This window comes from Apaloderma vittatum, unplaced genomic scaffold, assembly GCF_000703405.1.
Source record: "Apaloderma vittatum isolate BGI_N311 unplaced genomic scaffold, ASM70340v1 scaffold8567, whole genome shotgun sequence".
Classification (NCBI taxonomy): Eukaryota; Metazoa; Chordata; class Aves; order Trogoniformes; family Trogonidae; genus Apaloderma; species Apaloderma vittatum.
The window spans coordinates 1302-13712 of NW_009726639.1; the positions used below are offsets into that span (position 1 = coordinate 1302).

Below are 12411 nucleotides of genomic sequence, written 5' to 3' on the forward strand. Positions count from 1 at the left end.
AACATGTTCCCAAGTCTATGGGTATCTTCTATGTCTAATGTGATTAGGTCAGATTTCAGTTTGCAAACAAAGTTCTAAGTCTTCACATTTCATTTAGACTCATCTTGTACTATGTTTGGAGGTGCTGGTCAGGATTTTAAGAAATGGCATAGGTTTGGATTTTAATTGTGACAGAGGCAACTGATAACTTAGTTTTCTTTACTTGCAGAGGCCATTCATGCCATTTTGGTTTACAGCCAAAGTGTAGAAGAACTTTTGAGACGCAAAAAAGTCTGTCGAGACGTGATTTTTAAGTATTTGGCAGCCCAAGGAATTCCAGTGCCTCCTTCCTCTGAGAAACATCTACTCATTGATCGTGTAAAGCAGTACTGGAGTGGGAAGCTCACGACATGTACCTCAGAGTCAGGGGAGAGAAAACCACACACAGGGGTGAGTGCTGCTTCCTGAAAGACCCGAGGACCTGAGCTTTGCTTTTTGCAGGATGACCAGTGTAGATTTGCTAATGTACATGTAAAATGTGGCTCTTTGCCTGTATTTAGGAAGGTATCGAATCTCTTTAACTCTTGTTTTTTTTTGTGTGGGTTTTTTACTTTTATTTTTTAATTGCATTTAAAAGATTGCATTAAATTGCATTTTTTAAATTACATTTAAAAGTGTTATGCCAGTGTATCATGTGAAGAGCACAGTCTTCAAAGTATATTAATGCATTTGAACTCTAATGTCTATGGTCTTCTTCATGCTTTTAAGTTGTACTGTAAGCTAAAATAGAGGGTATTCTTGAATAGTTCTTTGGATTCAAGAACAGCTGAAAGCAGTATTAATGGTATGGAAACCCTACAAAGCCCCTTGGCATTTTTTAATGTGGTGGGTTTTAAACTTTTGGTATAGATGTGGGATTTCCAGTCATCCTTCAGCCGTGCCAGACCCTAGCGATACCATTGGTAGGACACATCCCAGAGCAGAGTAAAGATGCTGTTGGTAGTAGATCATCGGGCAAAAACATAGTTGGACTGTGGTCTAAAATACTGAAGAGGAGGGAGAGAATGGATAAAAGATTGCCTGTTTTATAAGTGGCCTTGAGTACTTCTGGAGACAGTGCAATCAAAGTAGCACTGTCTGTAAGCTGGTTTCCTTCTTACTTCTCGCAGTTGGCATGCAGAATGGATGGTAGCAAGTTTTTATGTTGCTGAAATGTAGTTTGTAGCAGTGCCATGGCCGTGTCATTTTTTTCCCTAGATATTACTAACACTTAATACAGTGTAACTAAATGTGTATTTTGAAGTTGGCAAACCCCGTGGTATAATGAACTTCCAGTGTTTTATTTGTCTTGGATCTTTACCATGTGGTTCTACATAGCCACCTGTGCTGTACAGTGCTGTACTTCAGAGACCTAATGGGCAACAGCCCCACCAGCTGGACTGTTAGAGCTTTGTAGCTGTCGATAACCTATTGCATTGAGCTTTTTCTCAGTAATTAACTGGTGGGAATTAGGATTTAGCTTAGAATTGTTTTCAAAACATTTTTTTTGTGTATATACTTAAAAAATAAATAAATGTTGCTCTTGCAAGAACACATCCCAAGTATTACCCCATAGCGAAGTGTTATGATTGAAATTAAGTAAAATAAATTACCTGAAGTATACATTCCCAAAGAATGAAAATTTCAACTGGTTTATCACATGGATCTTCCTTTGCCTTTGTTTTCTCTTAATTCTTGTGGCCCTCACTGTTTTGAAGTATGTTATGTGAACCTACATAATAGAAGTTAATTACAGAGTGTTGTGAAACAAATACAGCATTTCTGTATAGAAGTCTCTGAACTTTTAATATTTAAATGTTACTTAAAACATAATTAATTTAACACTTACTAGACTGAGATATTAACGAACTTGACGTTTGATTCACTTCTAAAGTCTTGTTGTCAAGATGCAAATACTGAGAAGCCCTACAAAGTAACTGTACATTTAGTTCTTCAAAAAAGACATTACCGTGCAGTTGGAGGTCACGTATCTTTTCATTGGAAAAATTGATGATTTTTCTTCAGTAAAAGAGTCTTACCTGTTGTAAGACAAAGGAAAGCATAAACAAAACTATGCACGTTCAAATTAAGCTCACAAGCATGTTACTTGTTGCTTTTACAGTGATGCTTCCTTTAGAAAGAAGCGTACTCTAAACCAAATGTGGTTTTTTAATCAGCTTAGAAACCTGTCTTAAATATCTAATTGCTAAGCAACTTGTTTCCTAAATGCTTGTGCTTAAATTTTACTATTCTTGTACATATGATTATAGGCGTATAAAGAATTCAATTGCAAGGAATAGATTTTTTTTTCTTAGCTTGACCCATAACAGTGTCTAAAAAAATCTTACTGTTTATTTTGTTGCAGTACATATTTAGTGATACAGCACTTGGAGTGGTTTGTCACCCTCTTTGAGTACAGTTTTAAGAATGTTGCCGTTGGTTCCTCACTGATACATGTTTTTTGCTGCTTACTCTGAGTTTGGCTTCAAAACTCTACACCCACCACTCTGTTGTCAGTCTCAGCAACCCATCATTAAATTTAAATATTATTGTGAAATATTTCTTATTCTCCTACATCATAGATGTGGTTTAGGAGTTTGTGCGGGTCGTGTTCTGTAAAACAAGGCAAAAAAGTGTGCGAGTGGCTTGTCCATAACCTATAAGGAACTAGCGCAAGATGTGTTTTGAATACTTGAGTGCTTTCTTTGACTGGCCGGTTCTCTAAGCCTTCTAGATAAGACAAGAATCTTTGGCTGAGCCTTTTCAAGTTATTCTTTGAAAGTTTAGCCGCCTACTAGCAATGTTGACTTTGTCTCACTAGTTAAAAGTAGTTTCTAAGCAGATTCAGTGTGAAACAAAGGTCTTTATGATAGTCAGAAGGAAGAATTTTACGACCGGCTGAATGGAGTTGCCTTTTTTCCCAGAGTGAGCCTATGCTGCTGTGTGAAAAACCCTGCAGCCCACCTATCCCACTGTCATATTGCCTCAGTCTGGTTTAAGTGATCAGTTGTACAATAAGAAGAGTAACTGAGATTACTCAGGACTTTTGTCTGTTTTGAGGAGCAAAGGTGGCATAAGTTATGGCCTTCTTTGATTTGCACTTTTTTTCCCCTTAGAAATATGGCAAACTACAAACACCACTCATTAACATGACCAAGCATTTTTTGAATGATTTTTGGCAGTGTTAGTGCCAAACAGGGCAAAATTAAAGCATGTGATTTAGTGTAGAAAAAGTTCTTGAATACATTAATTCTTTGAGTTGCAGTTCCTGCTGCATGTGCATTTTGCTAGTGTATTCCACTGACGTAGGCAAAATACCCTCATAAATCAGAAATATTCTCTGAGATTCAGGTATTAGGATATGCATAGTCAAAAAGCAATTTCCTGATAAGCACTATTTGTTCTTATCAGATATATGAAGAAGCAGAAACCAACACAATTCACCAAATTGAAAGACACCATAAAGAAGAGACTGAAGGCAACATGACATAGGAGACAGACATGTCAATGTAATTGCGTATTTATAAACCCTTTTTAGTAAGTTGATATGCCTTAATGTGAGATTAGCTATTCAAGTTGGGTCTGCATCTTTGTTTTTCTGTAACCATCTCGGAAATGTAACGGCCAGTGAAAAGTTACTAACCTGGGCACTTTTTACTCGGTAGAAATTTTGTTTCTTCCCTTGCCCTTTTTCAGTAGAACCAGGGTTTTCCTCTTTTTTTTTTTTTATAATGTATAGACAAAATATGTAGGTAAGATAATCATGATCTTAAAAATAAGTGAGATTTTACTTTGTTGTTTTTCTTCAGGCACTCTCAGAACACTTGAAGTAGACTTAGAATGTTTAAAATAAGCATTTACATCATTTTATATTGTTCTAAGTGGTAATGTTCCATGTTAAGGCTAAATAGTTCTAAGAAAAAAAAAATGTGCTTGATTGCAGACTCATGAAGAGAGACAAAAGTCACCAGAAGATGACATTCATGATCTAGGAGAAGAATTCTGTCAGTGGTTCTTTGCACTTCTGAATTCTCAACATCCCTTGGGAGTAAAATCTGAAGAGAGATGGGGACCACAGCATTTTTGGGAGGATGCCAAAATGAAGTTCTGTTACAACACATTAGAAAAAAACGTTGAAGAATATGTTGGTGCAGAAATGGTCAGCCTTCGTCTGCTCTCGCTGGTTAAAGACGAGTATCTTCTGTTCAACCCTAATTTGCACACTGATGCACTGAAGTGTGCCATGTCTCGACATGGGCTAGTACTGGTAGCAGTGGCTGGCACAGTACATAGAGACAATGCTTGTTTGGGCATCTTCGAACTAGTTTTTGGACTCATTAGCTGTCCCATTAGGGAGAATACATGGAAAATAAAAGTTGTGAATCTTAAGATAGTTGGACAGGGTGCACTAGAGCCTGGGATGCACATTGAAAAACCCTCCATAAAGTATGAGTCAACCCAACTGCAAGAGTTTTATGATGGGAAAGAACTGACTGTGTTTGAACCTCAAAACCTGAGCAATCCTTTTCACAACTGAGTGACTGGATGAGGGGGGGAACATACAGCACTTGCAGTGTGTAGTTGAATGTTGAAATGGTTGTAGCCATGTGATGTTGGCTCCTTTTTGAGTCAGATTTGCTGGATGAGGTGCAGAGTCTAAAGCATTGATACAGGTGATGATTTTGGGCACCTTTTCAAGACCTAACAAATATTTCAGAGTATTACTTTAGATTTTGTACTGTAGTCAGGAATGGAGTTACTTTGGTTGTTCTTGGTTATGAAATTGGTTTACATTTAAAAATGTCTTGGCAGCAGTGTATAATGAATGAGATGACTTGGGGTTCACAGACTACAGGTTGCTTCTTTTCAGGTCACCAGTTTAAACTCTTATCTGAGTTGTAACAGGAAGCCACTGCATCTGGCTTTTTGAAATTGGGATTGGTGAGTGTCTGAATGGACATCTAAGTCCAAAGTTTGCCACTTTAGGAGTTTTTGGAGAGCAGAGACAAAATAATGTGAATAGAGACTGCTGCCGTCACTGAACAATAGACCAGTTTAGTGGGATAATGCAGGGAACTTAGCATTGTTAAAGTCTTTTCTTTGGGTTAATAGCTCCCTTTCCGTGTACTTCATGGTTCCAAATTTGTTCTGTCTGTGTCCCCAAGCAGATAAATTTGAGATTGTTGCCCAGGCATCCATTTCTGTCATTGGTTCTCTTGGATCAATTCGTCGATTTCACCATCCCTGTATGAACAAAATGCTTTGATAATTATTTTGGGTATATTTACAACAGAATTTCTATTATAATAGCTGTGATTTTTTTATGTGTTCTCCAAAGAGGAATTTTTTCTACTCTTAACAGCTTTATTTCATTGACTAGAAGTCAGTTTGTTAACACTGGGCAGTTACAGTGACAGGTGATAGTAAATAATCCAGTTACTACTTAACTGAAAATATTACTATTGTAGAACTTGATTTTTTTACTTCTTTTTTTTTTATTATTTATAAGGGATTAGAGGTGAAGCAAGATGAGAGATTCTTTTTCTGCAGCTTACTTGGATTGTGAGTTTTGTTTTAATTTTATAGCTTCACCAATACAAGCTGTGAAAATAGCAACATTCCCTGTAACATGGGAACAGTTCTTTTGGTTTTGATATGTTTGTCAAATTAAAAAACGGGTACAATTACAGGTGAGCGAGGGGAAACGAGGATTCTGGTATGCAGTTAACTGATTTTTATGAAGTCTGAATCTCAAATTCTCTTTAAAAACTTCTAAAATAATTTCTAAGCAAAAGTTCAAATGCTGTATTGGAATGTTCTTTCCCAATAAACAGTTGGGTTATGGCATCTTGAGCTACTGATGTATGATAAACAAAAATTAACATGAATTCAGAATTTGGAAGAAGTAGTTGCCTTGTCTGTATTGAGAATTGCACTTCTCTTCAGGTAAGACCTACCTGAAGGCCTCAGTGGGTACCTTTTCAACGTTCCTTATGACAGTCTGTAATTTAACTAAATGTTTTGTCATACAGAACTGTTGTTTGTAACTGGCAGCATAGCTGTTACTTAAGTCAGTGCATTAAAAATTAACATGACTAAGGGTTTACTCTTCATTACTGTGTTAAACTGATGTGGTGCCGATGGTCCCCTTACTCCACTCAAAAAGTGTCCTGGTTTCCTCCTTGATGCTTGTGCTACCTCTGAACAAGAGGGAGTGGGGACTGATTCCGGGGAAAACTAACTCATTTTCAGAAACCATTCAGGCCAGTGAGCTCGGTAAGAAGGCTGGCCACACAAGTGCTGGCGTGAGGAACGGAATGAGAATTTGCCTTTTTTGGTGATGACCTGGATTTCTGTGGGATTAAGCAAGTGACAAGATAGCAAGCTTTGTTAATTCTTGCATTTTAAACTTCTATGTCTGATAGCTTCGGAATACTGCATACGAGTATCATTGTGGGAAATCAGCTTTTTACTAAGGCTGGTACGTAATGAACGTGTCCTTTCTCCTGTAGTTCTCCTACACAAAGTATGTAAGAAAATGTTAGCTTGTCACAACCTTGTGACCTCTCTGTAAATTCCTACTCTGTTGCAGTGGGGTAGGTGCTAGATGATCTACTCATGACCTGTTGGTGCAGTTGCTGCTCTTGCGTTGTTGATCAGGCTGTTAAGAGTCTGCATACATTAGTCAGTGCTCATTAGCTGCTGAATGTTAACTGATTTTTGCAGCAGCTAATTTTGTTGTGTGCTTATGGGCTACTTGAAATTGTAGTTGCCAAGAAGCAGCTGGTAGCAGCAGTTAATGAGCAAGTTGATGGCTGCTGATGAGCAGCAGTTATCCCAGGCTGCTGCTGCAAAATGCAGGAATCTGTACAGTATCTGCTCTGTACAATCTCACCACCTGAATATTTGGTAGGCACTGACAGTCAGCTGATGCTGAGTAACATTCTTTTTGCAGTTATTAACTGGTATGCTTTTTTTTTTCCCCCTCGGTGATACCACTTCCTCTTTTTCTCCCAGGCCTGCATTTCTTCTTGTAAAAGCATGCTCATGCCTTCTAAAACGCATTTTATTTCCGCATGGAAAAAAGGATTCCAATTTTACAATGGTTGTTTAGGCTCTCCGTCTTGCCAAGAAGGTAGAACTGGGTTTTGACAGCTGCTGCCTGACCAGTTGCTATGGGCTGACCTGTTTGAAGTTAGGTTGTAGGGGAGGCAGAGAGATGGCGGTGCCTCTTTTCCTTGAGATTTTGTGTATGTAGAAGCATGTCCATTTTGTGCCATGTCGGAGTTGTGAGGTTGTAGCTGCAGTACTGCACCACAGGATATCACAGATGTGTTTTCTGGTGTTCTGGTTATAATAAGTATCCTTACTGGGAGTTTAGAATTCAATTTTCAAGTCATTGTCATTTTCAGATTTTTTTTTTTTTTTATAAGTAGAAAACACTAACTGCAGGGTAAATTTAAGAAGATACTTCTAGCTTAACCTTGACTTTAAAGAAAGAGTTAGGACTTGTCTAAATTGTCTGCAGCCAAAAAACTTGAAATACTTACGGAAGTGATTTTGTCACTTTAGACACTACTGTTCAGAGCTGGAGTGATATTGTTTTTCCTCTACTTCCCAGTTATTTTGGATGAATGTCATATATTTTTAACAGTTTTGTTTTAAAGAGACGCATTTATTAGAGTAGAATTTAAAGATCATAGAATCATAGAATTGTCAGGGTTGGAAGGGACCTTAAAGATCATCTAGTTCCAAATCCCCCACCATGGACGGGGACATCCCCCACTAGATCAGGCTGCTCAGAGCCCCATCCAGCCTGGCCTTAAAAACTTCCAGGGATGGGGCTTCCACCACCTCTCTGGGCAACCTGTGCCAGTGTCTCACCACCCTTGTGGGGAAGAACTTCTTCCTCACGTCCAATCTGAACCGATCCATCTCTAGCTTCAATCCATTCCCTCTAGTCCTGTCACTACCCGACATCCTAAAAAAGCCCCTCACCAGCTTTCTTGTAGCCCCCTTGAGATACTGGAAGGCCACCATAAGGTCTCCTCAGAGCCTTCTTTTCTGCAGACTGAACAGCCCCAACTCTCTCAGTCTGTCTTCATAGGGTAAGTAATACCCATGCCCTTGCTAGTTGTTTCTTCTAATGCATGCTCACATTTGAAATTCAATGTTGAGGTACTTACACAACTATCAAAGCAGCTAAAAAAGACATTCTGAGTTATGAACTTCAGCATTTCTTTATTGTTCTGCTTTTATTTTCTTCCTGTTTTAACTGTCTTCATTAAGACAGGAGATTTTCTGTGTTCCCTTGTCAAAAGATACTCATTTTTGCATTGCTTGTTGTTTCTTGCAACCCCTTATTTACCTTGACAGCTTGTTGTTTTCCCCCAAGTGTTTGAGGAGGGTAAATTCTACAAGGTGATGAAGTTCTGTAAAAAAGGAAATACAGGCCTGTAGTCGACAGAGCAAACCTCACAGGATTTGGCCTTTAGCTCATGCAATGCACTTCAGCCAGCATTCAAAGGATTTTGTTTTTGAAAACTTAGTGCAGCTTGGAAGTTTCTTTTTTTTTCAGTTAACAAGGTAGAAATCCGGACTTAAATGTGGTATTTCTCTACAGCTTGGAATTAACAGGCACGGCTTGGCAGCAACTGTTTTTCTAGATGTGTTTCACTCTGAACCATCAAGCTCTGGTTTTGAGTCTAATGTATTCAGCAACACAAAACCCAGGGCTCTCCTACCTTCTGTACAGTGATGACATACTTAGTGTGTAGTAAGTATACAACGTACAGCAGGGGCCATAGTAGCCAGAGACAAGAAAAAGCTAAACTCATTTAGTCCAGGCATAAGTAAAGACTGAGGGGAGATGGATAAGTAAAGCAATTTAGGTGGGCCCATGTGCAGGTAGGTTGGAGTACAAGGGAGGGGAAGAGATTGTGTCCATTTCTGGGCCCCTCAGCTCAGGAGAGACAGGGAACTGCTTGAGAGAGTCCAGCGCAGAGCCACAAAGATGAGGAAGGGAGTGGAACATCTCCTTATGAGGAAAAGCTGAAGGAGCTGGGTCTCTTTTAGCTTGGAGAAGAGGAGGCTGAGGGGTGAGCTTATAAATGTTTCTAAATACATCAAGGGAGAGTGTCAGGAGGACGGAGCCAGGCTCTTTTCAGCGACATCCAATGACAGGACAAGGGGCAATGGGTACAAGCTGGAACATAGGAGGTTCCAAAAAAACATTAGGAAAAACTTTTTCACTGTGAGAGTGACAGAGCACTGGCACAGGCTGCCCAGGGAGGTTGTGGAGTCTCCTTCTCTGGAGACATTCAAAACCCACCTGGATGCCTTCCTGTGTGACCTACTGTAGGTGATCCTGCTCTGGCAGGGGGCTGGACCAGATGATCTTTTGAGGTCCCTTCCAACCCCTGACATTCGCTGATTCTGTGATTGTATAAAAATACGCAGATTTCTAACCAATCAGATACTAGTGGGATGTCTTTGGAAATCTGTTAATGATAACATTTGTAAAAATCACCTTCAAAAGCATCAAGGTGTGCTGGTTTGATCACAGTACCTTTGTAATAAAGAGCAATATATCTCGTATCGGTGTGTGAGACTGACTTATTGCACTCCGGGAAACGAACTCAGTTTTGAGACAACAGTAGTAGAAGAAGACGAGGTCGTGTAACTGTAAGGGTAATAAGAATGGTGTAATTCTCCCTGCCCTGCTTGTAGGAAATCAGGCCGGGTTTGGGCTCAGCAGGCCTAATGGCCTTCTGGTGACATCTGGTGGCAGATTCTTTCCTGGAGGCTGCTCTGGAGACAGGGCAGGGAGCGCCTGCTTTTATCCATTTCCTTGCTGGCAACCAAATGGCCTGACGTTGCCAGTGGCTCCCTTGCCTTCTTCAGAAGGAAGGCTGGAAGGCAATCTTGTCAGCCTTCGATAAGGATCTGAAGGATGTTTTAAAGATTTTGACCCATCGGTGATATAGTCAAGCTGTGATATTCAGGAAACCTGTTGTACTACAATTGTAGAGGGAAAAATTATGGTGATAAGATGGCTTCCTGGCAATAAAATTTCAGCTGACTTGTTAACAAATCCATTTATTTTGGCATCTACTTCTTTTTTTTTTTTTTTTCAGAATGCCTAGCTTGAGTGGCTGGGATCCTGAAGGTAGCACAGTTGTTGTTTCTCAATATTGGTTGTAACTGCAAATCTTAATCAGATCTCCAGCCCAACTAGAGGAGTATTGCCCTTATTCAGAGGTAATCCATAGTCTTCCATGTCATGCTGTGTTTGGTCAGTGCTGCTTCTTTTTCTCCCCCTCCCTTTTTTTTTCTTGTTGTCTGGATGTCCCAGTCATTATTGAAGATGCCAAGGAAGCAGCCAATTTGAGCATAGAAGCTAGACGAGCCCAGCCCATCACATTTTGCAGAGTAGAATGAGATGTAAGAAACTTCACATTTTGCTTTGATAAACTTTTAGAGAGAACAAAACCCCTAAATTTGTTGGGCTTGTTGCCAGCAGTGATTGCCCTTACAGGGGCTCATTAGAAGCATGGAATTGAACAAGGCAGACGTTTTTGCCATAGTCTTATCTGTGCGGAGAGACAGTGGTTCAAGTTGTAGTGGCTTCAGTTGTAAAATTACAGTGAAAAGCATCCAGAAAGCCACTGGCAGTCATCAGCTGTTAAAGCAGCTGTAGTCGTTTTTCACATAGGTAGTTGTGCAGCTTGCCAGGCAGGTTTATGCAGCTGGAAAGGAGAGGGGGAATGGCATGCAGCCTGACAGTTCCTCAGCTCTGCTCTTTGGTGTGGTTGGCCTCCACTGTGGAAGAGGCAGGCGCCTGCTGGAAGGAGCGAGGGATGTGTAAGTCCTGTGCACCTGCCTCTTCTCTGCACTCAGAGAGCGAACTTGCAAAGGAAGTAATATCATGGTGTATGTGCCACTGTAAACCACTCATTTTAAAACCAATAAAGGCCAAAGCTTCTCATTTAGATGAAGATTTGGTGCATTGCCAGCACTTTCCCAAAGGAGACTGTGGAGAGAAAGGAAATGGCATTTTTTTAATAACTTCACTGTGATTTAACAAAACAAAAGAGCAGCTCATCTTTTGTCTTTCTCCTTCCTGAGCTGCTGAAGTCTGCCACAAGCCTGGCGGCTTGTGTCTGAGAGCCTAAAAAGAAGAAAAAGTTATTGTCCCTAATAATGGGCAGGAACAGTTTTCTGGCAAGGAATGAGTGAATAAGCTAGGGCTCCTCCACCAAGAGAGGTGGCAGCAGGAAATAGTAACTCCCCACCTCCTCCATTGTAAGACTTGGGGAGTTGAATAAAACTTTCAGATGGCATGTAGAAAACAGTGAGGAGATGCTTCTTTCCACTTAATTGTCAGGGAAGAGTTTTCAATCTTTGTATTTTTCTTTTAATGTACCTTCTACACTTCTGCCACTTGTTCCCTTTGTCTCTCTAGTTAGATCGCAGTATCTCAGCTCTCTGGACAGGCATTTTCAGTCTTAGATGTATTGTGACTTGTTAGAGGACCTAGGGTGCTCTACATCCTTTCAAACCCACGCACAAATGAGGGGAGAAGCAGATTCTGTGGTAAAAATAATATTAGGTAATTGACATACTTATGACAGCTGTCTTTCACACATTGGCATTTCCAACTTCTTACACTCTCTCAACTTACTCCTTAAAAAATAGATTGTGATCAGGTCTACTCTTGTAATATACAAAGCTTTAATCTCCTACAAAGAAGCACATCCTGTGGCCTATGCAGATCCCATCGTGACATGAGTCTGCTCTTTGTGTCACAAATGAGCCATGAGGAATTCCCTTCAGTGAAATGCCAGTGAAAATTGAGGAGCAGTGAGGGTGGAATTTGCCTTAGTCTGCACTGGAAGCCTATAGAAAATTATTCCAAGTGTCCATGAAAGCAGCCTGGCTGACTCCAAGTGCGCTATTTGAATAGCTGCGTTATAATTCCAAAATGCTTAAACAAGCGTTTGCTGTTTTTTCTTCTCAGACAATTGCAGAAGTTCACAAGCATATGGAAAAAGGTCTTTACATTCTCTTTTAACAGCTGTCACAGCCCACTGGCACCAAAAAGACTCTTTCAGATACCCCTCATTGTCACTGGATCATCTAGGTAACGTGGGTGAGCACTGCACTTAAGATTTCTGCTGTACTTGTCCTAGAGTGAACCTTCCACAGCGTTCTGAATTCTTCCACTGTAGGAAGCATTTTAGTGCAAGTCAGGAGGCTGGTTTTGAAGAAAATTTCATGTTTGCTGCCACACGCACCATCTGTGTGTGTAGATTCGCATGACAGAGCACCCTTGCAGTGTGCACTCTTGAGTTCCCTTCAGACAAAACCAAAGTGGAGAGCCCTGCACCTAAG

General features: G+C 40.2%; 1 protein-coding gene across 1 annotated transcript; it reads left to right on the forward strand.

Moving 5' to 3' along the window:
* Nucleotides 1-208: 208 nt before the first annotated feature.
* On the forward strand, nucleotides 209-4555 carry LOC104267919 (chromosome unknown open reading frame, human C3orf38; the record flags this gene model as incomplete). Its single annotated transcript, XM_009873363.1, has 2 exons — nucleotides 209-429; nucleotides 3962-4555. Coding segments are annotated over 2 exons (815 nt in total), but the record flags the coding sequence as incomplete, so codon positions are not given.
* Nucleotides 4556-12411: the final 7856 nt, after the last annotated feature.